The following is a 27,103-nucleotide window of genomic DNA, read 5'->3' as shown; positions in this document are numbered from 1 at the left end:
TTCCTTTCCTCTTTGTATTTTTCTGTGGTTTGATTTGTTATGGCTAAATTTATAGCAATGCTTAATTTATAACTCCAAGGCTTTTGTAAGTCTCTCCTCTCAGCCTCTTCCCTAAGAAATTTTACAAATGAATCACTTGGGAAAACATTTTGGCTTTTGCGCCTCTCTTTTTGTTATATTCTTCTTCTTTCCTTTTTAATTCATATAATAAATTGGTACTTTTTCCCCTCTTCATCAGACAAAATTAGTATATAACAAGAGAAGTAAACCGGGAGTAAACAAGCATTATTAGAATATCTAAGTGGATCTGACTTTTCTGTCCAGTTCGTAAATAATAGAAAAGAGTGTAGGATTCACACAGTGATCCATAGAAGTCTCATTTGCTTTTCTGTGCATGTAAGCAAGAGCGAGGGGGAAAAAAACAAAGGATTGTAACAACGTTGAGCAGCACTCAGTTCAGAAGGTCACTTGGGTTTTCTTTCCCCGCCGTTGTTCAAGGTGTTGAATTGGTTAGAAGAGATAGATATGAGGCACTTTAAAAATATTGAGATTTCAAATTACCATTTGCATGTTAATGCAACCAAACTGATTATTCTTCAGTGTAGTAGACTGAACACAGAATAATGCTTAATCGGAAGAGAATGTTATAGAGCCCTTACTGATAATCACTTTTCATAGACAGTGCACCTAGGGTACATCACAAATCAAATAGATTTTTACATGTGTGTTCTCCAGTGGTCCATCTCATGCAGATGGACTTTTCTGTGGCAAACTGATACATCAGAGCTATATATAGGTACACCATTACAGTGTGTTTTAATTTTTCATCAAATAAAACATGTAGAAAATTGTACATTATAATTACATATTACTTATGCCCTGTTACGTCATTGCTGTACAATGAGTAAGCTGTGCCTAACATAGTCCCTGCTCTCAAAGCACTTAAAGGCACAAAAGGCTATAGAACTGTAAAATACAATAGACACTAAGCATTGAGTGGTTTGTAGTGTTTATAATTGAAATGATTCACTGAATAGGATGGTTCTCCTTTGAGTGATTATCCCATACTCATTCCCCTGTAGGTGTATGTGGGCCCAATGCACTCAAGTCGATGACTTTTGTCAGCAGCACATGCACCCTCACTTCCTCATGCATGGAGCTGACGGCATAAAGGGATGTGGCTGCCACATCCCTCTCAGTTCCTTCTTACCTCCCATGGCAATAGCTGGAACTCCCTATCACGCTTGAGATTTGCTTCTCTTCTCTTAGCCAGCATGTAAAAAAGAGAAATTCTCTTATCTGCATATAGTTATAGTTAGTTAGATAGTTAACTGATTCTTTGAGGCTGGAGGTCAGAATGCAAAAATTGCCAGAATTTAACAAGGTGCCACATGCAGGGCTGTGATCCCTGTAAGCGATAGGCACAAAATAGCCTAATCTGTTTAGGCAAGGGACATGTGAGGGATGAATGTCCCATTTGTACCTCCTTTCTGATGAAGATGAAGAAGCAAATGGACTTCTGCCTTAAGGTACAGTTACCTGAAAAGGCAATGTGTCTCTCTTCAGTGCCCGACCCTAACCACGGGAGGATGAAGAGCTCATTCATGAGTAGTACCCCTCCAGCTGCCTCAGCTCCTAAGCCCATACTGGGTGAGAAATGGTTGTTCATCTTTGTCTCCCATGGCCTCCATGAAATGTTTGAAACCATCTTTGTCCTCTGAGACTGACAGACCATCAAAATCTCATTATTCATCCCACAAAAAGGGGCAAAGATTTTAAAAAGTAAAATAAAGTCCTCTGGTGCTGAATTGAGGTCTCATCACAAACACCGAATGACACCAGCACCATCTGAGGTGACACCATTGACTCTAGCTCCAGTGGGGCCATCGAGACTAGTGCCTTCTTCTCCATTCTTCTTCCAACACTGCTCATAATAGTTTCAACCACATCAGCATCTTTTATCACCACAGCACTGAAAGGGTCATCTACATCATTGATGCAGCCTACAACATAGGCAGTGCCAGCACCATCAATGGTGACTCACTTTTCCCATCCTTTTTCAGGGAACCATCTCATCAGGCTGTTTTGCGTCAAGAAATACAGTCTGTTTTACAATTGGGAGCAATAAAAAAAGTTGTGACATACCCAAGGCACAATCCAGAATAATAAGTAGCTGTGTCATGCCTTCCCTCTAACCTGGGATGCCCTTTACAATGCTTTGCTGCTATAGCCTCCAGTCTTTCTCACAGTATTTCACAAAGACAAGCTCTCTTAGGCTACACCCTAAGTTTATGACTAAGGTTGTCTCCACATTCTTTCTCAGTCAGATTATATATCACCCAGAGTTCTTGCTAAAACCTCATTCTACCAAGGCCAAATAAAAACTTCATATCTTGGCTGTTTAGAGAGCTCTGGCATTGTAACCTGGAAATCTTTCAAATCATCTCCCAGGCTTTTTGTAGCCTATGCTGATAGGATTAAAGGGCAACAGCCCATCATATATCACATTGGATTTCTGACTGTATCAGGCTTTCCAAGCAAAGTCTCTCCTTCACCCATTCCACTAGAGCTAATTGCACTTCGTCAGTCTTCATGAGGAATGTACCTGTAGTTGATATTTGTGAGGCAGCAACATGTTCATCCGCACATACCTTTTCCACACACTACACTATTACTCAAGTGTCCAGAGACAATGCCAGCTTCAGCAAGTCAGTGTTGCAGACTCTCTTCAAGTAATCCAAAATCTCACCACCTGTAGGGTTATTGGACAACCTACAATGGAATGTGTATGTGCACAGTCAAATGAGAAGAAACAGTTACTTACGGTATAGTAACTGTTGTTCTGCAAGATGTGTTGTGCGCATATACATTCCACGGCTCTCATGCCTTCATCTCTACTTTGGGTATTAGTTTTGTGGTAGTGCGAAGGAACTGAGAGGGAGGTGGCAGACACACCTTTATACCTGGGCTCCTGGCACAAGGTAACCGGGCACAAATGCCTATTTCTGACAAAAGTCTCAGACCCAGGTGCAATGGGCACGCAAACACCTACAGTAGAATGTATAAGTGCACAACACATCTCAAAGAACAACAGTTGCCATACAGGTAAGTAATTGTTGTAGAGTGTTCTGACAGAAGAGATAGAGGGCATTCAATGAACATTGATTGGAATAACGAGGAGTCCTTGTGGCACCTTAGAGACTAACAAATTTATTTGGGCATAAGCTTTCGTGGGCTAGAACCCACTTCATCAGATACATGGAGTGAAAAATACAGGAGCAGGTATAAATATATGAAAGGATGGGGGCTGCTTTACCAAGTGTGAGGTCAGTCTAGTGAGATAAATCAATTAACAGCTGTTGTTCCATATATAAGGGGCAATGTGACAAGGAAATTTGATGGATTTTAGAACTTTCCAAACTGGGATCACGTCTACCTAATTAACACTTTTCTTGTAAAGCAAACTTTAGCTTGGAGGCTATTTTTCTGAGTTCCCTCTGTAAGGGGTTTTAGTAGCATGTTTTTGAGTGGCCCAGCAATAAAGTTAGATCTCCTTCCTTTCCCTGTTACTGCATTGTATATTAAAGACTGTTGCACAAGGCTAGAGAAGAACAACAATGTATCCAATTCTTTACAAGTTTAAAACAATGGTTGGCTGTATATTTACAGGCATAAATAAGTATTTTAAAAAATGGACTTTCAAAAGTAATTACCAATATGTATGAAAGAAACAATATTTTGTCAATGAGAAGAAGTCAAAAGAGCTACCTTATCCAGTCATAAACAAATATCTGTTGCTAACTAGACTCCCTTATACTTAGCAGTATAAGATACTTAGCAGAGCTCTCTTTAGGAACTGGTGGTCTGTTACCTCTATTGTTTACTCTGAACTTTCAGCCTTTGCTGCCTACCTATCTTTGGGCTGGGATAATGCTTTTCCACCTTTAGAGTATATCTACACTTGGAGCTAGAGGTTTACATCCCAGCTCGAGGAGATACACCTGCACTAACTCAATCAGAGCAAGCATGCTAAAAATAGAGTGTAGCCACGCCAGCATGAGCAGCAGTAGGGGCTAGGTCCCCCAGTCCGATCCCAGCCAAGCTACTAGATACATGCCCATGGTGACTAGCCCCTTCTGTTGCTCACATCAACACAGCTCTACTGTACACTTAGCACACTAAATCAATCAGAGCTAGAGCAGGTATGTGTGCTCAAGCTGGAATTTATGCTTCCAGATAGAAGTTGTAGGCCAACCAGATTCAGCTGTTCAATCCTTAACACACACACATTAGCAACCTCCTCTACCCAAAGTATTTTCCAGCCTTGGACTAACTTCATAAGTTACATATCCCATCCAAAAGATACATTCAGTGTCAGTGTGCCTTAGTAGTAGCTAAACAGACATGCCATGGCATCTGCTTGTGTTGACCTAATAAAGAATTTCCTTATTACAGTAGTTGAATTCTTCTATTTGTGCATAAGTTTGCCAGTGTATGGTGTCTTTTCATAGTATGTATTTTCTTCAACTATCTTTAAAATGCTGCTTTTCTTTTGCATTGAACAACATGACTAGCTTTTTCATTAAAAGTTAAGTACGCTAGTTTTGTTCTCTTGCATCAAGAAGCATGATTTCCTGAAGCTCATCTCTAATGCAAAATTATGTTAGTATTTTAGGAATAATGTCTGAATTATTAGCAGCCTTTTAATGCTTTATTTTCCTAAGGCCAAATCCTAGGAGTTTTCCACTAACTTCAGTTTGGTCATATATTGTGATGACACGGATAGGTAAAAAGTTAGAATTAAAAAATTACTTGAAAATATTCTTCTGGAATCCTGCCAATCTGTTTCTTACATCCAGAATGGTCTTTCATTTTGTCAGTAGATAATTGCACATTAGAAAATGTAATGAGAGTCAACAAGCTGAATAATACTCTGTGATGACAGCTTTGATTAATATACAGTTATTAAAACACAGAAGCAACATATTTTTGATGTATGATTCTAGGAAAATGTTAGCAACAATAGAATTCAGTTTGCAGGTTAAACTTTTACTTGTGAAATAATTAACTTTGTTTTTTCCAGTTACAAACCGGTTTTGTGTAGGAGTTGAATTCATCAGTTCCCTACAGCAAAGTGGTGGTGTTATTTTCTGATTATTTTCTGTAACGGGTATTATAGCCCAGAATTGGCAGTAGTGCTGCTGTTTTGATCTTCAAGGAAAAATACTACTATGTGAAATTTATTAATTCTTGCTATTAATATTTGTTTTAAAATGTTAAGCTTAATGATATTTGTTTCTCTGGATTAATAGATTTGCAGAGCTGTGAGAAACAACAACAAAAGTGCAGTTCTAGAAGAGTGCAAAGTATTTAAAAACATCACTTTTGAGGCTCAGTCCACAATAGCGCAAACACTGGGTTTCTTTTCATCCCTCAATTTGGCAGGCAGGGTGATGACCATCTAGTGTTCTCCTGCTCTTTAGGGCTCCCTCTTCTGCTTCTCCAGCTTGACTCCTGCCTCACTCAGAGCAACATGCAGGTAGGCAACCTCCACAGCTGTATGTGGCTGCCATTTAGGTCTTGAGCAGAAAAGCCTATAATAAAAGGGAAAGAGAGCAGATTGAAACACCTCAACTATGTTTCATGGATTAATGCTTTCCCATGGACGGCATAAATGTTTTTTCTGCTTTCACTGTGAAAAATGTTCACTACCTAGTAGAATGAGACAGCAACTGAAGGGATTTCTGGGCCTGTGTCAGACAAAACCAGCCTACCCAGCCTTCCTATAGGGAGGAAGGAAGATAGCCTGCAGGGGCTGAGACACTCTCTCTCAAGCAGCTGTGGAGTGAGGGACTGGCTGAGATGGTTGGTCTCTGGGGCTGTGACAGACAGAACCAGTTCACGCAGTTCATGCACAGGTAAAAGAGGCTCTCCTTGAGGCAGCCTCAAACTCTTGAGGAAAAGGAACTTTAAGACTTCCATGAAATACAGGATCTTATTGAGCAAGGTCTCCTTAACTGTATGGCATGCTAGTTATACTAATCCAAGATTCTCCCAGGAGAGTTATCCATAGCAGTGTTCCAGCAGCTACAAGAACTGGAGAATCTCCACTGTGGAACTGTTCATAAGGAAATTCAATGCTAAGTGCTTTCTTTTTTGGCAATGGTTGTCTGGACCCAGCAATGCTAGTGCAGGATGCATTTGTCATTTCATTGAACTTCTCATTGTTACATGTTTCCTCCCCTCCAACTCCTATGGAGAGTCCTAAAGAAAACTGCTCATCATGGGATTCCTTTAATCCTAATTGTCCTGGCCAAGGCTATCTTAGCATATGGAACTGATGATACTCTCGGAAGGGATGAGAATCTTTCTGTCCATATGCCATGACCTTTATCAGGAGTATTACCCTCAGGTCCAGGTGCCCTAATTTCCTGTACAATGAGACTTAGAACTGATTCCACTTCAGCTGTGCCACCTTCTAGGTCAGAGAAAGGAAGTGGTAGTGGACAAGCTTTGCAAAGGTGCTTTCTACATTCTCACTAGGCACTACGGGCCAATTGTCAGGTATCTACAGACCCATCCTTTGACTTCAGAGAGCTGAGAGCAGGGCTTAGATGAGCAACTGTCCTTTAGAAAGGAGTAGTTGAAAGGTTAGGCAATCCCCTCCTCCTTCTAGTTCAGTTCCAAGTCTTATTCTCATGTCCCATGGTGTGTTTCATATGGTGCTACTAAACAGAAATCATTGTCTGCACTGTCTCATGTCAAATCACAGAAAGGTAAATTATATTCCCATCTACAGGCTAATCCTATGAGGGCTTTCCAAGACCAGGCATCAATAAGTCTTTCCTCCTTAGGAAGGTAGATCAGGCTAACAGATTTGTCAGATCGAAAGGAGTCAAACTGAAGATTCAAGAGGAGGAAACCCAACAGAGAGAGAAATTCTGGATAGTGATTGGTCATCATGCCAGTAAGTGAGTGAGAAGGAGGAACCTAGAGTCTGAACTGGCTCTGACAAGCCACAGATAATTTGTCCTTGTCAAACAGACGCCACTGATGTTGGTTACTTACTATCTCATTTTACAAAGAAAACTCATTTCCAAGTTTAATGTTGTGCCTGAAACATGCCAGATTGACATCTCTATAAAATACATTAAGAGATTGAAGTATATTATGCATTCACAGAACCGGTACAGCAATGATAGTGTCAATGCAAGCTTGCCCACACTGTCTTACCAAATTACCTCAATGCTGTGCTGGAGGGAGCATCTTGGCTTCACTGAAACTGCCAACAAGAAGGCCAATCAGACTATGTCTATACTTTCAGTGATGTGTAGAGTACATACACTGCACAACTCCTAGCCCGGGTTTAAATAGCACTATGGACAGTGAAGCACTGCTTAGATGAGTAAAGACACACCAGAACCTTAGGGTATATACCCTGCACAGCTCTCTACAAGCCCAAGCAGTGCCTCACAAATCTACACTGCTACCTTTAGCAGTGTAGTATCCTGCTGCCTCCCTGCTGCCAGAGCCTTTCCCCACCACAGTGACAAACTGTGGCTGTGAGGGCAAGCTCTGGCAGGGGGAGGCAGCAGGGAAAAGCTTCAGCAGCTCCCAATCACCAGAACCTTTCCCTACTGTCTCCCGCCTGCCAGAGCCTTTCACTGCTGCATATAGCTACACACCACAGTGTGGACACACCCTGCTTTGCACTGTGGCGTGTAACATGTGCTGCACAACACACTACATGTGCAGACAAGACCTTAGTGTTAACTGTAATGGTGACTTGTGTGAGATGGAGACTTATCAAGTAGGATTTGGTATAAAACCTTTTACATAGTCAGTGAACAGCTTTCAGATTATTAATTTCAGACACTATCATACTAAGCCAATTTCAGATGAGTTATCTAGAGCTGTGTGAGCCATTGCCAGTTCTCTAAACCATCCAGTCTAGCTACTTCCCTGTCATATGTTGTTTAAGAACCAACCCATTTTCTTTGTTAAGTAGGACTGTCATCTTTCTTTGACGGAAAACCCACTGAAATTCTTTAAAGTGATGATTATTATACAAGTGTAACATTATTTCTTAAAAGACATCTACCACAACAGATCCCTCACTCTTGGGTCCATACTGCCAGACAGGAACTCCCATTATTCTAAAGTTCTTAGCCATTACTACTCCAACAGGGGAGCTACGCAGACATGCCCTCTGTAGAAATGTTCCTAGAGATCCTAACCAGAGTTCATTTTTGACTTCTATTGATGAAGAAACTCACTATACTATCTCAGCAGTCCTGCACAATCAGCTCTATTAGATGGATGGGTGCTGAGCAATATTTTTTCAGGCAAATCTCTTATTCTCCTAACATAAGTATTCTTCATGGTGCTTCTTTTGACTCAGTGGCTGTTTTAGAAAACACAAAATCATGATTTCTTCTGTCTCCTCCAGGTTTTTTTGTTCTGTGACAGCAAAGAAGCCTCAGGGCTCCTTTCCTCCCTATTCTCAGACTTTTCTCTCTCTCCAGTTTATGTGCATATTTTATTTTTGCCAGTAATTCATCCTAGAGATTTGAAATGTCTGAGAGGAAGCAACGTAAAAAAGTCCCAAATGTAGTTATCTCACTTTCTGATAAATGTGACCACAACACTGTCTACTTCTGAGCAGAGCATGACAGATTTGCCAATTATATCTACATACACATCACCGGGTCTAAGGGTAGCATTTGAGTGCTTTGACGCACTATACTATTGCCTCTGAAAACCAATGTTGAGAGGGTGGCCTCACCTCCTCCAAACTGCAGAGCGAGGAACCCACTGACTTCCAACATGTTTCTTTGACTCCTGAAAGCAAGCAGTAAAGGCATTCAGTGCCTCAATCTCAGCAGAATTAGAACTAAAAAGTTAGACATTGTCAGCTGGGCTCAAAGAACATATTGTACAGTCTGTACTCCTCCTGCTACATCATCACGCCAGTTGAATCAAAGATGAACGCCACTTTCAGCTGACCAAAATCTGGTCTTGATGTGAAGTGGATCTCAAGCATTAGTCACCTCAATGTACTTGAAGCTATGATTCTCTCAGTATACCCAACACCTCCTGTATGTTTTAATGACCTTTTTACATATCGTATGAAATAAAATAAGTAAATAGGCGCTCTGATAAATGCAGCTCAATTCAAAGTATCCCTAGACAGGATACAGGTCATATGGAACTAGCCCACTGCATCTGAAGCGACCTGTCCTTTAAGGTCTTAGAGTTTTCAAAACGAGGAGCAACACTTGAACCCACAACCAGGTAACAGACAACACAGGTGCACAAAGACACAAAACTCTCAGCCTCTGCTCTGTCATGAACCATACTACCAGATATAGGGATTCCAGGCTGGGAAGCAGAGAAAAATCCCTGATTCTATGTGATCATATGGAACAAGACTCTGATGATGACGGGCTGTTGGCCACTGCCATCCCTAAAAAGGTCAAGAACCAGAAATGGTTTGGTCAGTTAGGTGCTAGTAACAATCCATATTTCTGCCTCTCCTGACACTAGAGATAATGAAGGAAAGACATTGTTTTGAAAGGTATCTTTCTCTGCTACACATCAAGATTCACATATTTCCCACTGGCTATTGCAGTATCTTATTGTTTTAAAAAAATTATCTCATGAAGACCTCGGGGAGTTCAATAATGTCCAAAGAGTGGGGAATCTGTTGTAGAGGCAATTTTAGGAGAACTATTCATCCCTCACCCACCTTTTGGTGTCTGAAGATTCTGTAACCTTTCTAACTCCATATTTGTATACCCTTGTACATACAGTACTTTCAGTTTAACTTATTACTTGAAAGGAATTATCTTTTGGGGAAACTAGGGACATGGCTGTTCTGAAGGGCAAGCCATCTGCTGGAGTGAGGTTTCATAACATTAGAGCTGTCAGTGTTCTATCTGGCCTTTGTGCTGGGATTTTGGACCCAACAGTGGTATGTGCTATGATTAAGGCCCTAATTGAATTGCGGGATGATTGTCAAAAAATTGCAGTTGAGTTGTGGACAAGCCATAGAAAACTGCAGAAAAATAATAATGGACCTTGTTATTTGCAGTAATGAGGTCCATTATTACTTTCCCGTGATTTTCCTCGGTCAACCACCTTGAGCTGTCAGCAGCCCGGGGCTGAGACCAGGGCCTGGGGCTGCCAATGGGAACACGAGGCTGAGAGCAGGGGCTCCCACTGTCAGCTGCCGAGGGCTGAGAGTGGGGTGCTGGAACTGACAGCGGGAACATGGGGCTGAGAGCGGGCTTCTCCCCTCCCCCCATCAGCTGCCCAGGGCTGAGAGCAGGGGCCTGACGCAGACAGTGCCCACCTTGGGCTGACAACGCAGACTCCCACTCTCAGCCCTTGGGTGGCTGGGGCTCCCACTGTGAAAATTGTGGTGGAAGCCTAATATTGCAGAATCCTCAATACTGCAATATCACAAGTTAAGTAGGGCCTTAGTTATGATGATGTACCTTCAGAGAATACAATTACAACTAATCACCGCTTCATCTAAGGCTACAGCTACACTTGGAGCTGGGGGTGTGATTTCCAGCTGTGGCAAACATACTTGTGCTAGCTCTCATCAAGCCAGCACACTAAAAACAATAGTGTAGCAATGGTAATACGGGCATGGCACGAGCTAGCCACCCCAAGTACAAATCTGCATGGGTTTGTGCTCGGGACGGTTAGGCAGTACTGCCCCTCACCACTGCCTGTGGCTACACTACTGTTTAGTGTGCTAGCTCAATGAGAGCTAGCATGAGTATGTCTGCTTGGGCAGGGAATCACCCCCCCCCCCCAACTTTAAGTGTAAACATAACCTAAATCATCATCCTTATATTTATAGAGTCAATGCACTGTGACTTCTGGTGCTACGTGTCCCCGCGAAAATGTCTATTTCTGTGTTTTCAGCCTTGGATAGAAATGAAATCAAGGCTACTCTAGTAGTTAACATGCTGAAAAGAGTCATCTGCACTGAGAAACTTCTTTATCTTCTCCAAGAATGCAAAGCTGGGTTGTGCTCACGTATCTTGGGGTGCGGGTGGGGACTAGGAAGGATTTTTCAAACGGATTTGTTTAGTGTTGAAGGATGTTATGATGGCAGTCTTCACACTATTGGGTAGTAGTGAGCATTAAATGAAAGCAACCAGCAGTCTGTCCTTTATATTTCACTAATAAGTATTTACATGGATGGTATAAAGAGAAAAAGCTAGAAGAGACATTGGTGTTCCAGTGAATTACAATTCGTGTGGGCCAGTTACTGTCCTTGCACAAATCCCACTGACATGAAAAGTAGTTCTGCTCAGAGCTTGAGAGCAGTGGGTGCTTCAGGCAAATTGAAACAAAACACTACCATGAGCATGAATTGTATTTGTTTTTTGCCTCCATCGATGGGTTAAATAACTTGAGAACTTTTTATCTATGCAGATCCTTTCCTAACAATTACTGGGACAAGTTTGTAAAACGGAAGGTAGGTTCTTTAGATTATTATGTCTAACGTAAAACAATATACTGTGTATTTAATTCAAATATCTTTATTTTTGTGGTATAAGCATACAGACATTTGAGAATTACATTTTGTTTCATGGAACTCATAGTTATGGTAAATCTTACTGGGAATAGTCAGTTGTGATGTGGGTGGGGGAAGAGGAAGAAGAGAGAGTGCTTTGGCTTAATTCCTAGACTCATACATTCTAAATAACTTTGTGCTGTCAATCAGCCATGCAATTCTAATTTACAGCCATTGTCATCATTAGGATACAAAGCCCCCTCATCCCCCTAAAAAAAGAAAAACATGCCAGCTCAAATTACTTTAAATTATACCAAAGCTTTCAGATAATAGCCTTTTATGCTTCTATTTTTCATTTTTTTTAAATGCTTTTTCTCTCTTTCTCTGAGTTCTCTCTGTTCTTGCAGTGCCAATCCTGGAAAACTGAGGTTTTAAATTTTTTGACAAATGGGGGTAAAGTAAAGGGGATGTGACACCAGTGTCTTGTCCTGACCAGAAGCTCATCTTTTCCCCTTTTTAGGTTATTAACAAATATGGTGACTTGTATGGAGCAGAGCGCATAGCTGAACTCTTGGGGTTGGACAAAAATGCTCTTGACTTCAGTCCAGTGGAAGAGACTGAACCAGAGGAGGCATCTCTTGTATCATGGTATGATATTTGGAGATTTTTTTAAAAAAAAGCAGCTGACCTTAGCTGATTTCAAACAAATCAGCATTGGAAGGGATTTTTAATCTGTTGCTACCACTGCGTTTTTAAAGATAAGAACCGATTTGGTACGTTGAGTGTGTGTATTTTCAATACTTTGCTCAGTACTAAAAATCCACATGGTAAGGCTTCTTTGTAGTAATGAAGTAAAATAAACTAGGTTTTTAAAAAATCTACATATACCACTTACAATAATGGTCCAGCACAGCCTTCCCACTCCACTGCACATGTGGCTATTAAGAGTCCATGGGTCCCTGTTCCAGTCAGAAGGAAGGGAGCACTAATCACAGAGCAGACCTGGTCAGAGATTTTCCAGTAATGCAGGTTTCATCAGGAAATGCCAATTCCTCAAATATGAAATATTTCATGTTTCACTTCCAACAAACCACAGGCAACTTCCTATCAAAAACCTGCCTGGATTCCTGTCAGCTGGCCTGGTGGAATGTTGGGGACTCCCGCTTCCAGGGTCCACTGCTCCAGGGCAGCTCTGCCATGGAAACTGATCTGGGGATGGGCACTTCAGGGTGGCCAGGCTCCCTACCACAGAGTCGAGAGCCTGATAGCTCTGGGAACCCTGGCTCTATCTGGGGCTTGGCTTCTGGCTTCCATGCTTCCTGCCACAGAGCTGGGTACCTGGAAACCTGGGGGGCTCTCAGGGTGTCTAGGCTCCCTGCTATAGAACTGGAAGACCTGGCTCTCAAGTGTCACATGTTGGGATGTAGAATTGAAGTAGTCTGGTGCCTTTTCTACAACATTGAAGTCTAAAATTCTTCAGAATTGAGTACCTCTGTGTTATATAGGTGATGATCTAATAGCAAAGTAAAAAGAACGGTGGAAGAATCCTGGGTTCTCATTGCAGCTCCTGCACTAACTAGATTACACTTCAAAATGACCTTGATAAATTAGAGAATTGGTCTGAAATCAAAAAGTTGAGAGTCAATAAAGACAAGTGCAAAGTACTTCACTTAGGAAGGAAAAATCAAATGAACAGCTACAAAATGGAGAATAACAGGCTAGATCAGGGGAGGGCAAACTACGGCCCACGGGCTGGATCTGGCCAGTCAGGGCTTTCAATCTGGCCTGCGGGATTGCCAGCCCCATGGCGTAGTGGGGCTAAGGCAGGCACCACGTCCCTGTGACCCCTGGGGGCTCCCTGTGCCGCCCTTGCCTGCAAGCACTGCCCCCCACAGCTCCCATTGGCTGGGAACGAGGAACCACGACCAATGGGAGCTTCGGGGTTGATACCCACAGGTGAGGGCAGCCGCGTGCTGAAGCCGTCTGCCCCACCCCACCCCCAGGAGCCACTACTAGACATGTAGACATGCTGTCCAGTTCCAGGTACAGCGCGGGCCCAAAATAGGCAGAAAGCCTGCCTTAGCCCCACTGTGCACCACTGACACCCCGGAGCTGCTCAAAGTAAGCGGTGCCGGGCCGGAGCCTGTCCCCCGAACCGCTCCTGCCCCCAATCTCCTGAGCCCCCTGCCGCACCCCTCCTGCACCCCAACCCCCTGGCCTGAGTCCCCTGCCACACTCTGCACCCCAACCCCCTGCCCTGAGCCCCCTCCTGCACCCCGCACTTCTTCCCGCATCCCAACCCCCTGCCCCAGCCCTACATTCTTGGCCCTGCATACAATTTCCTCACCCAGATGTGGCCCTCGGGCCAAAACGTTTGCCCACCCCTAGGCTAGATAGTGGTACAGCTGAAAAGGATCTGGAGGTTACAGTGGATCATAAATTGAATATGGGTCAACAGTGTGATGCAGCTGTGAAAAAGATTAATATTCTGGAGTGTATTAACAAGAGTGCCATATTTATTATTGTTACTGCAGACAATTCCAAACCCTCAACATTTAAGCATCTTGACATGCACTTTAATCTCAATGGGTATGTCTTCACTACACATTTTAATGGGGCTTACTCTAACCCAGGTTTTAGCCTTAACTCCCACTACCATTTATACAGAAAAACTTCTGACCTGGGTTTGGAGGAGCTTTAAGCCTGCACTAGCTGACCTGGCTCAGGGGTGTGGGTTTGAACCTGGGCTCCACTTTAACACAGGCAGGAATCCATCCAATTTGCAGTGAGAATGCAAGCTAAATCATTCAAGTGTTGATAGTCCTCCAGTGCCCTTCCCACAATTCCTCCCAAAGAACAGACAAGTTATCTCACAAATGCCACAGTTGACTGGGAAAGAATCTGAGAGTGTCTCAGCACAAAGAACCATGGGATATGCCCCCAGACACACCTGGGTGAGTGCAGAAAGAGCAAGGACACAGTAATGTGGGTATGTCTTTGAAGTGGGGATATGGGACACTTATACCTGGGGTAGGGTTACCCTGGGGTAGGTGCCACTAGCTGGTTTAACTGTGCAGTGTAGCTATAGCCTATACGTTCAAAGTAGAGCTGTATTATTTTTACTGAAACTCTGGAACTCTTGAGACTATTGGAACTCTGTGGCTAACGCCCAACACAGTTTTGAAAATGTAGAGAATGCTCTCTAAAATAGAGAGACCTGCACATCAGTCTTAAAATAATTGTCCAGCATATACCAGTGCTTACAAAAAATAAATACAAATAAAGTGCCAGAAAGATCCTAGTTACATTTTCTGAAGAAAAATGTTTAAGTAGCCATTATGTGAAGATGTGTTTGTGTTGTTAAACATAAAGAAAGGAGTGTAACTGTAGTTATTAACTACTTAACATTGACATTTATGAGTTTCAAAATATTTATATTCCATAGGTTAAGCTCTATTGATACAAAGTACCAAATTTGGAAGCTTGGAGTTGTTTTCACTGACAATGTAAGTATGTTAGTTTAGAGAAGACTTTCATTTATTCTAAATGCAAATATGTATTTTGCACTCAAAGCTATAGTTGGGCACTTTTTTAATAAAGAGAAATAAAAAAGTAAATACAATTCGGTAAGATAAGAAGGCAGTCATCTTGAGTATGGTGAAATAAGCATATGTGGGTAACCAAAGGAACTGCAAAAAGTAACATATACATTGATAAATTAATAGCTACATACTTATGGAATCGGTATAAAATGTTTGTTCTTTTTCTATCTTTAACCTTAGCCCAACAACTTTAAGTTAAATTATCTGTGGGAATATTTGCTTTTGACATCATAGGGCAATAGTCAGGAGATATTATAATTGTAATACAAGATTTTGGAAATTAATAATAATGATTGGGTGGGGTTAAAAGGAATAATATTAAGAGGCTTTTTATTGTATTCTGGGGTTTAAATTAATTTTGACTTGGGGGGGTGGGGGGGTTGTAAGTTGCCAGACTGATAGTCTTAAGACCAAAGCCTTCTATCTTCAGAGTAGGTACAGCACAGTCAGTGTCTGCAAAATCTTGCTCTATATTAATCCTGACCTGCAGAGACCACCTGTAGGGGTCAGTGGTTAGTTCAGACTCATTTAGGATCCTTTCTTAACTCCCACAACCATCTCTAAACCTAGTCACCTTAAAATTCCCTCTTGCAAATGAGGGCTGTATATATCTCCTCCAGATCTGATCAATACTGCTCAAAGGATACGTCTACACAGAGCTAAAAGATCCTCAGCACGGCCATGGCTGGTCCAGATCAGCTGACTTGGAGCTGTGCGGCTAAAAATTGCTAGAGCCTGAATTCTGAGACCCTCCACCCACACCAGGTCCCAGAGCTTGGGCTCCAGCCTGAGCCTGAACATCTACATAGTGATTTTTCAGCCCTGCAACCCCAGCCCTATGAGCCTGAGTCAGCTGACCTGGGCCAGCTGTGGGTTTTTAATCCTTGTGTAGACATTCCCTAAGAGTCAGCCAGATGACGAGGCACTCCCTCTCCCCAAGGCCAGCATGCTGTGTTTGTAGCTACCTCAATCCCTGCAGAAGCATCAGATCTTCAGAAATTCAGACTGCATAGCGAGCTCTCCAGCTTTGTATAATATTCTCAACCAAAACAAGACAGTGCTAAGAGCCGGGGGAATTCTGATTTTAGTAATTAAGCTGTTCTGAGGAATATAATCAAGTGAAAGATTTAAAGTAAATGTCAAAGGCATCATTTCCCAGGTAAAACGGCAAGCCTTTTTATGAGAGAAGTGGGGTGTGTTGGAGAGAGAGAATAAGACACAGTTCTTCTGCATAAAAATATGGAGATGCTAAATCCATATTAATTTATGATTGGAAATCTCAAACCATTAGATCACTGCCTACAATTCAGAGTTCCATTCTGTGTGTGTGATGTACACTATCCAGTAAAACATATTAGAAACTGTAAATATTCTCTAACATTTCACATTTTCTGTAGTCCTTCTTGTACTTAGCTTGGTACACAACTATGTCTATCCTTGGCCATTACAACAACTTCTTCTTTGCTGCTCACTTGCTGGATATTGCTATGGGTTTCAAGACACTACGAACCATTCTGTCTTCTGTAACTCACAATGGCAAACAGGTGAGTGCTGTATATGTACTCTGAAAATGAACACCATTCATAACTATACTGAACAAAAACAATAGTCTTATAATATACCTTGGAAACCAATGCTTTGAACAAAAAGTGGAGCCAATGAGACTCTTTTCTATTAGATATTATATTACGTATCTTTAACAGATATTTTTCATAATATAAGTGTCACAGCGCCCTAGTTTCAAGAGATATGATTCAGCTGCTTCTTAAAATCTCATTCTCAAAAACATGGTGTACATGTTTGTCAGGCTGGACACACTATTTCTTTGTTTGATACAATTCATTTAACATTTTAAGGTTGCACAGCAGAATACGAATAAGAACATAAGAATGGCCATACTGCGTCAGACCAAAGGTCCATCGAGACCAGTATCTTGTCCTCTGACAGTGGACAATGGCAGGTTCCCCAAGGGGAATGAATAGACAGGGTATCATCAAGTGATTCATGCCCTGTCACCCAATCCCAGCTTCTAGCAAACAGAGGCTAGGGACACCATTCCTGCCCATCATCGCTAATAGGCATTGATGGACCTAACTTCCATGAATCTATCTAGCACCCATTATAGTATTGGCCTTCACAACACCCTCTGGCAAGGAGTTCCAGAGGTTGACAGTGCGTTGCTTGAAAAAATACTTTCTTTTGTTTGTTTTAAACCTGCTATAAATTAATTTCATTTGGTGGCCCCTTGTTCTTGTATTATGAGGAGTAAATAACACTTCCTCATTGACTTTCTCTATACCACTCATGATTTTATAGACCTCTATCATATCCCCCCTTAGTCACCTCTTTTCCAAGCTGAAAAGTCCCAGTCTTATTAATCTCTCCTCATACGGAAGCCATTCTATACCCCTAATAATTTTTGTTGCCCTTTTCTGAACCTTTTCCAATTCCAATATATCTTTTTTGAGATGGGGCGACCACATCTGCACATAGTATGCAAGGTGTGGGCGTACCATGGATTTATATAAAGACAATATGATATTTTCTGTCTTATTATCTATCCCTTTCTTGATGATTCCCAACATTCTGTTCGCTTTTTTGATTGCTGCTGCACACTGAGTGGTTGATTTCAGAGAACTATCCACAATGACTCCAAGATCTTTCTTGAGTGGTAACAGCTAATCTAGACCCCATCATTGTATATGTATAGTTAGGATTATTTTTTCCAATGTGCATTACTTTGCATTTATCAACATTAAATTTCCTCTGCCATTTTATTGCCCAGTCACCCAGTTTTGTGAGATCCTTTTGTAGCTCTTCGCAGTCTGCCTGGGACTTAACTATCTTGAGTAGTTTTGTATCATCTGCAAATTTTGCCACCTCACTGTTTACCACTTTTTCCAGATCATTTATGAATATGTTAAATAGGACTGGGCCCAGTGAAGATCCCTGGGGGACACCACTATTTACCTCTCTCCATTCTGAAAACTGACCATTTATTCCTATCCTTTGTTTCCTATCTTTTAACCAGTTACCAATCCGTGAGAGAAACTTCCCCCCTTATCCCATGACTGCTTATTTTGCTGAAGAGCCTTTGTTAGGGACCTTGTCAAAGGCTTTCTGGAAATTTAAATACACTATAGCCGCTGGATCCCCCTTGGCCATATGCTTGTTGACTCCCTCAAAGAATTCTAGTAGATTGGTGAGGCATAATATCCCTTTACAAAAACCATGTTGACTATTTCCTAACAAATTATGTTCATCTATGTGTCTGTCAATTTTATTCTTTACGATAGTTTCAAACAATTTGCCCGGTACTGAAGTCAGGCTTACTGATCTCTAGTTGCCAGAGTCACCTCTGGAGGCCTTTTTAAAAATTGGCATAACATTCGCTATCCTCCAGTCATTTGGTACAGAAACTGATTTAAATGATAGGTTACCGATGACAGTTAGTAGTCCTGCAATTTCACATTTGAGTTCCTTCAAAACTTTTGGGTGAATACCATCAGGTCCTGGAAACTTATTAATGTTGATATGGTTTTAGTTACCTTTTATTTACCAGCACTATCTTAAAAAAATTATCTTATTTTGTTGGGAATTGGTCCTTTTATGTGGACTTTAATGATCTATGCTATTTAGAAATGCCCAAAGTTTTAAGAAGGCAGTTGTAAGTTTTGAAAAAATAACTCCCGCACACTGTAGTTTCTATTCAGAATTTCTTTACATTGATGGTGTGGCTATTGGAATGTGCTTTCATTTAGATGGTAAATATTTGGGGCAAGGAATATGCCTTACTGTGTCTTCTGCAAAATACCTGCACACTTTTAGTACTATAAAATTATAATATAGAATTTATTATAATCCTATACCCACGGGACAGTAAATGCTAAAAATTTCCTGCATACAATACATAGCCCTCTGCTTCCTAGCCACCATTTCAACATACACACAAATAATTTATCAACTCACCATCTCCCTCCTTCCTGTCTTTTCCCAGACTAAGAGAGCTCTTCACATATTCCCACCCACTAAGGTGCCTCCCACTGCAACCACTGAAAAATTCCTTCCTGTATATACCCTTCCACTATCTGGCTTCAACCCTAGCTCCAGACATGCACACCCCAGTGCCTCCTGCCATCCCTTCTCAAATACAATAGAACGTATCCCAGGCAGTTCCCACCCCTGCATGTCTGGGATTTACTTTCAGTATCTAGTAGATACTAACACACATGACAAGGGATACTCCTCCAGTGGGGAGGGCAGTGTTGTCTCTGTCAAACAGAAAGTGATTCTCTAAGTAGGGAAGGAAAGCTTCGAAAGAGGTAACTTTCATACTGAATGTTTACCCTCTGTCTAATATACCCTAACAACAACCCCTTACCTATCAGCTTTCTTTTTTAGGGGAATAACAGTGCCCTGAGATTCCCAACTTCCTTTTAATCTTTCTATCTCCCATGAAGTCCATGCATTGGCCTGATCAGTTCTTTCAGCAGAGGACATCTAGATGCAGCCCCTTCCTTTATCAGACAAAGGAAATTGCTAGAGCATGACACCCGGTACTCTCCACAAGAAGCTTATCATTGCTGCTTCCGGCTAAAAAATGAGACCTTAACTCTGACCCCTCCCATTTCCCCATAGCTCTGACAGTCTGGCTACACCTAGTGTGTTACCTATTAATATTTTAATTCAGCGATTGATATATTTTCCCAGATTTCTATTGAGATGATATTTCTCAGTGTAGAAACGCCATTTGCTTAAGAGTAAGAATTTTAAACTTGAATGGTGTTGTTTTCGACAGTTCAATAATGAAAGAGAGACACTCACCTATTGTATCTCTTTGTCTCATTGGAATTTTAGAGCAGATGGCATCAATAACACAGCTTATTAGACAGAATATTGGCAACAATAATCAGTACTAAAATAGCAAGCAATTCAAATAAACCCATGTCAGTTAATTTAATAAAGTACATTTTACACTGTTTGATACGTTCACTGCATGTCCAGTTTCACAAATCAGCTGGCATTTCACCACTATCCAAAATACTGGATGTATCCCGTTACTGATATGAAGTTGCTGTTAAGCATATATTCCAGAAAAATAACCATATAATAATGTGTTTCCTAAAACCACTCTGCTGCTCTTTTATCCACCAAATAAGGCATTTAAATTTAAGATGTATTTCACCCCACTATAGAATCTGGATCCTCAGAAACTCTGGCAACAGAGAGAGATTCCATGGATAACAAAACCATCATCTTTCATTCTTTTTAAAAAAGAAAAGGCACAGCATTGTTGATTTTCAATACTTTTGGGAATACAAAAGATCTCCTGACTGACTAGTTCATCAGTAGTGCCCGAAAGAGATTGGAATCAATCCTCCCTTCCGTTTTGACTGAAACTCACTTTTCTTTCTTTCATTTCATTTATTTTGTTTGTGTGTAGCTTGTACTGACTGTAGGATTGTTGGCTGTAGTAGTCTACCTTTACACTGTTGTGGCGTTCAACTTCTTCCGCAAGTTTTACAACAAAAGCGAAGATGAAGATGAGCCAGACATGAAATGTGATGACATGATGACAGTAAGTAAAATATCACTAGCACCTTTAAAACAGAAATGTCACCCTAGTTTTTAAACCTGATACTCAACATATCCCCAAAGCACTAGATGAAATTGGGGGTGGGGGGGAAGGGTTTTTCTATCATTAAGAACTTGGCACTTTGGGTCTGTCAAGCTGCTTTGAGCCACTCTTAACAGTGCAAAGAATCTGGAAATTCACTCAGCATCCTCTGATGGTGTAATGTCAAAATAGTAGATATATGCATAGTATAGAGGGCATGAATGGGGCATCCTCACACCATGGAACTTGCTGCTGAAATTAACATCTGTGAACAGGTATATGTTAGAGTATCTGTGAAATTGATTTTATTTGTGCTGAAGTGAGAAGAGAGTCAATGAAGAAAAATCAACTCAATAAGTAGCAGTAAACTTAAAGTTCCAGTCCAATGAAATATAGTTCCAGTTTCCTTAGACCCTAGCCAGTCCAGAAGGGGAGAAAAAGAGAGCAACTGCATGAGGCTGAGAAGACTTTACTGTGAGTGATAAACAGCTAATACTCCAAGGCTCCTCCTCCTCTCTCCCCCCTCCCCAAATATAAAAATTATTCATAGGAAATGCAAACGTATCCCAGAAATATTTACTCTGAGGTGAAGTGGCTGTTGGCACTCTAATTTTCTTATTGTACAAAGAAACACCACAAAAGAACACAATAAAATTTTAATTTTATAATGTGAATGGCACAGGCTCAGAGGAGAAGCGCTGGTCACAAAAGACCCAAAACCTGAAGTGCAGTATATACTGCATGAATGTATTTTTTCTTCTTCCTGACCTCTGTATAAAATATTTAATGCAAGTCAGATAAGTGAATAATGGAAAGAATGAACTCCGTCCCATCCAATATTGTTTTAATTGGTCCCTTTGTGGACTGAATACAAAGGTCTGACCTGAAATAAAACTCATTTACAAGATTCAAAAATACATGAACAGTTGGAATAATTAAAATATTTAGCAACATACTTTACATATTAAACAGCTCTGCTAAATGAACTAAAATGATTCTAAGTTAATATTTTTATCTATGGTTATAGCAGTATCTTCCCTCAGTAATAAAAATGCATTAAAAATCCATGCATAGTTCTATATTGTGTTTTGTTCTGCAAGATCAGATTTATCACATTATTTACCTTCATTAATGCATGTTTCATTTAGAACTAATATTGCTGCCTGCTGGGACTAAAGAACATGGCTAGGGCTTTTCAAATATATTTTTGACATATATTGTGTGGCTGACGATAGTTAAAGGGTAATATAACTGTTTTATAGGAGAGAGTTCCCAGAAAGTCCCCTGGAATTAGACCATATACGTGCTTATTTTTATATGCCTAAATTATGGTTTGAGCATCTATTGTGTAATTTGATAATTGGGCCCACAGTGAACATTTTGGTAAAGTGGGAACTTCTGCATCTAGGACCAAATCCTGCAAGCTTTACTCAGACAAATCTCCCAATGGAAGTCAGAATTAGGGCCAGAGGTTATACAGATTGTTAAATATATATATATATATTAAAACTGGCTTCTGGATGTTGAAAATATCCAAGACTCAGAGATCATCTGAACACTGTGGGATTAACCAGTCTTTTGCAAACATTTCATACTCTGCTTTTTGCTCACAGTCCACCTCCTTTACTTTAATTGGGATTCTTGCTAAAATTTTCTAGATCCAATTAAAAGATAAAGCATACAGATAAAAACAGTGTACCCTAACTGCTCAGAAAACTTTGAAGGATTTTGAATTATAATTCATACAGTTGATAGAATACAATACGTTTCATCTTCTAACATGAGGGAAAGGGCTGTAGACAAAATGGATCTAAAGAAGAATGCACTGAAAATAGTCATGTTTGTGGAACACTGAGTTGGAAAAAAAATGAATGTGCCTAATTGACTCTGATTCCAATCCAATAATTTTATTTTAGTGTGAACTTCCCTAGATACTAAGTTTGAATGTGAATATCATGATGTAGTTCATTATATGCAGAGTATTTTTTTCTTTGTAACATCATTCTCCATGTTTTATTTTTTGTACAACTTGGTCTCAGACTTTCTTGAAATACAGAACATAAGTAATATGCAGAGAGCATTGTAACGAAGTGTTTATGCAGAAGACAAAATATATTCTTCAAGTGTGCATCAGTATGGATACCCACTATAGGTGCACATGCAACCAAGCTTGGAGTCTGCTGCATAGCCATGTCATGTGCCTCCTCATGGTACCATGTGAGGGCATAGAGAGCAGAGTGGCCTCTGCCCTCCCTCAGTTTCCTCTTACCACCCATGGCAGTGAGACAGAACCTGGACTGTGTCTCATCAGCTCAGCCTTTTGGCTAAGTTTCCAAACTTTGGTGAAGAAATATTCTTCATTCCTAGTTTTATTTCTATATTATCTTTTTAGCTGTATGATTAAAAAAAAACAAGAAGAGAAGAGAAACAGGAGAATGCCCTGTACAGCAAGGCAAAGTAGCATGGCTGTTAAAATGGCAGACTCTAAGCCTGGAGGATTTAAACCCTGCTCTTTGTGGGATGTCGCTGATGGTGCTGACACCAACTGTGGATGACTTTTGGACCCTCCAAGAACTCTTGTCTAGAATTGTGGATATCTTGGATACCAAAACAACCATAATCCAAGAGAATAGCCATGAATTATTTGACATCTTAAGTTCCATGGCACCCATAAGAATTGACTTACCTATCAACCTGGCACACCTCAACCTTGTTCACTCCGACCTCAAAGCAGGTAAAGAAGAGATACCAAGTACCACCCAAGGGTTCAATCAGTTCTACGCATACGCTACACCAGAGTCACTCACATCAGTCATACAAGACAAACAGGTTCCATCAAAGGAATGCCAGAGGAAAAGGATCTGAAAACACTCGACTCTCTTTTCAGCAGGAATGCATGCACTTCAGCCTCTGTGCAGTTCCATTATCATGCCTAATACATGACAACTGCATGCTTCTTCATGATGATGTGGACCTGCCTTACATTATTAGGCCATATGCCCTGTATCCATATATGACACCATTTGATAGACTTCACCCAAGGCCTCTACACTTTGGCTCAGGTCAGTCTATTCCCCAGTATAGCATCAAGGGAGCAAAACAGTTGTCATTCCCTCTTGCATCCTTGGGGAACTGTCATGGTGGCTACACCCCAACCTCAAGAAAGGAGTAGCATTCAAAACCCTGTTGCCATCTGGAATGCTAGTCATGGACCCTTCTGGAACAGGATGGGGTCCCACTTTGACCATCTACAGATATAAGGAACATGGTCCCCAGAAGCCATGAGGCTACATAAGTGTTTTAGACTTTCAGGACATCAGACTGGCATATATGACATTACTCCTGGTCCTATGGCACATGATAGTACAGTGCTTATGGACAACACAAAGAGGTGCTTGTTCTTCCCCCGTGTAGGGATGCAATCAAATTGTGGAACTGGTGCTGCACCTTGATAGCCCTGCACCTGCTGGGAATCAGAAACAGCTAGGCAGATTTCCTGAGCAGGCAATCTGTCATCAACCAGGAGTGACCACTGCTGGGGTCCATCACCAAATGGACATTTCTCCAGTAGGAGGAAATCCAATAATAGACCTGTGTGCCACTAGAGACAATGTGAAGTGCCTCAACTTTTGTGCCTGGGTTCCCTACTGCAGTGGAATGAAGAATTGCTATACCTTTTCCACCAATCCCACTACTCCCCAACATGATTACCAAAGCCAGAGAAACTAGTCCAGACATCCTCAGCACCCTACTGATCAAGACAGGTATGGCTGACAGACTTGCTACACATGTAGCACATGAACCCGTCAGGTTCCCTTCTTTTGACCCTTTGACTGCACTCCTGTCCCTGTTTTTACATTAGTTGTCCCCCGTACTTATTTGAGTGTCAGGCCCTGTGGATCCTCCCCTTAGGCTGGGGGGGACCCTTTAGCAGTGGGCATAAGCCCGCCCACTTCCTGAACCCCAATATGTACACATGTCAGCATAGCCCTTAATCAGGCTCCCAGACCTGTTGTCACAGAACCAGGGACAAATATTACATCCAGCCCCAACTTCTTTACAACGGACAGCCTGGATGTCACCATGGAAAAGGATTACTCTGTACTTATGCAGGACATCCTGGCACAAACCAGGAAGCAGTCGATAAGGCAGATTTACACCTCCTTGTGTGGCCTTGTGCCTGAGCAAGCCTCAGTACCTTGGATTCTAGATTACATGTTGCAATTGAAACAGTCATAACTCAGTCAAAGTGCATCTGGCAGTGCTGTCAGGGTTCTGCTTTTGATCTTCTCACATCCAGTGGTAATGAAGTTCCTTAAGGGATTGATGCATGCTTACTCACTGGTAATGGAGCACACTCCAACATGGAATCTTAATGTCTTCATCCTGAAGCTGATGGAGCTCCTCTTTGAGCCCCTCACAAGACTGCTTCATTCATAGGGTTACCAGATAGCAACTGTGAAAAAACCGGGAAGGGGGTGGGGGGTAATAGGTGCCTATATAAGAAAAAGTCCCTAAAACGGGCCTGTCCCTTTAAAAATGGAACATCTGGTTACCCTATTCATTCACCACCTGATCCTTAAAATGTGTTTTACTCATGGCCATCACCTCAGCCAGAAGAGTGAGCAAGCTCACACCCTCATGGTAGAACCCTTGTATATCTCATTTGCAAGGACAACGTTATTCTGAAACCTGTAGGAAGTTCATCCTCCAAGTCGTATTTTGAATTTAACTTAAACTAAATGATCAATTTACTTGTGTTCTTCCCTAGGCCACAGTCCATGCCTGGGGGAAAAGAAATTGCACACTCTGTACATACCCTGTGCTCTGCATTACTACATCAACAGGACTAAATCTTTCAAACTGTCCCCAGGCCTGTTCATGATGATAGCTGGCCACTCTACAGGCTACGCTATTTCATTTCAAAGGCTGTCTAAATGGATAATTCAGTGTATCACACTGTGCTGGCAAATATACCACTCCCGCTGACTATCAAGGCTCATTTGATGAAGCTGAAACAGCATCCACTTCTTGTTCCCAAAATGTGCCAACAGCCAGAATCTGTAAGGCTGCTATTTGATGCAATCTGCTCATGTTTCTGAAGCACTATGCAATGGACACACATGAGCACGTACGGCTGTCTACAACATTTCAAAGCACCACAGTCACCGTAGGGTAAATAACCATTCTTTATTCAATGCCAGCCATTTTAAATACTTCTGTTTTTTGACCAGTGTAACTTTCCCTTCTTTCTAGTGTTACCTGTTCCACATGTATGTGGGTGTGAGAGCTGGAGGTGGCATTGGGGATGAAATTGAAGACCCTGCTGGGGACCCTTATGAAATGTATCGAATTATCTTTGACATCACATTTTTCTTCTTCGTCATTGTCATCCTACTGGCTATCATTCAAGGTATTTCCACTTACAATAGTAAAAAGCCTTGGAGTCTAGTGAGCCTCTTTACTTCTGCAGTGCATGTCAACCACTCATTGACTAAGCTGGTTTAAGCAGTATTGCTACGTTCTCCATAGCAATTCATAAAACAATTCATTCTGGACGTAATAATTGTGTAATTTACCCATAAAATATATACATTGTCCCAAGCACCAGACAAGACACCAGAAATGTGGTTTAACTAGACTGCAACTTTAAGTAACACAACTGGGTACAGTATGGCAGTAACTTATCCAGTGCAGGTCATCCTTGCTTCCATAACCTGTGCTACCTTGGGGGGGCTGCTCTCAAGTCCCTCCCACTTTCACACTGTTAACCTGGTCCCAGAACCATTGCTGGGATCACACTGTCCTCCCTTTTGTACAAGGGTTAGGGGGGTGAGAAAGAAGGGGCTGTCTCCTCACTGTACCAAACATTAGGCTCCCAACCCCCTTCCCTGCCTTTTTAGGAGATGCCTTTTCCTAATTTGCTTCTAATTCTGGTTTATCCGGGAACCAGATCTCCTATTGAGCCATTACCTGCACTTGACACTTGCTACTCTGACCTCATGAATTTTAAAACCTAACCTACCCACCTGATCCCTGGGCTGCTGAAAGGAAGGTGAAAAGGCCCAAAGGCCAATCTGACAGGGGAAAATTCCTTCTGTGCCCAAAATTGGGCCTGGCATTATGTCCACAGTAAACACCCCCCACCACCAAAAAAACTGGTAGGGAAGAAGATTTACCTCAGGTAGGGGGAAGAGTTAATAAGCCGTCCATTGAACTAATAGGCTTACACTGAACCCAAGAAACCCTGCTCCTCAAGCTGACAAGGATGGCATAGAAAAAGGGGGCCGGGGGGGAAGGGGGGGGAGAAAAATCCTTAAAGAAACGAGGGCTTTTCTTTCACCTATT

At 41.5% G+C, this 27,103-nt stretch overlaps 1 protein-coding gene across 17 annotated transcripts in view; it reads left to right on the top strand.

Moving 5' to 3' along the window:
• Positions 1-27,103, top strand: part of RYR3 (ryanodine receptor 3) — a 551,551-nt gene that overhangs the window by 515,868 nt on the left and 8,580 nt on the right. For all 17 annotated transcript variants that reach the window (XM_054027214.1, XM_054027212.1, XM_054027213.1 and 14 more), the window contains 6 exons: positions 11,455-11,497; positions 12,057-12,184; positions 14,982-15,042; positions 16,536-16,682; positions 20,582-20,716; positions 26,012-26,168. In XM_054027214.1, the coding sequence (XP_053883189.1) occupies positions 11,455-11,497; positions 12,057-12,184; positions 14,982-15,042; positions 16,536-16,682; positions 20,582-20,716; positions 26,012-26,168 (671 nt within the window). The remainder of the gene's footprint in view (positions 1-11,454; positions 11,498-12,056; positions 12,185-14,981; positions 15,043-16,535; positions 16,683-20,581; positions 20,717-26,011; positions 26,169-27,103) is intronic.

This window comes from Malaclemys terrapin, chromosome 4 (assembly GCF_027887155.1).
Source record: "Malaclemys terrapin pileata isolate rMalTer1 chromosome 4, rMalTer1.hap1, whole genome shotgun sequence".
Taxonomy (NCBI): Eukaryota; Metazoa; Chordata; order Testudines; family Emydidae; genus Malaclemys; species Malaclemys terrapin.
This window is presented reverse-complemented; position numbering and strand designations above follow the sequence as displayed.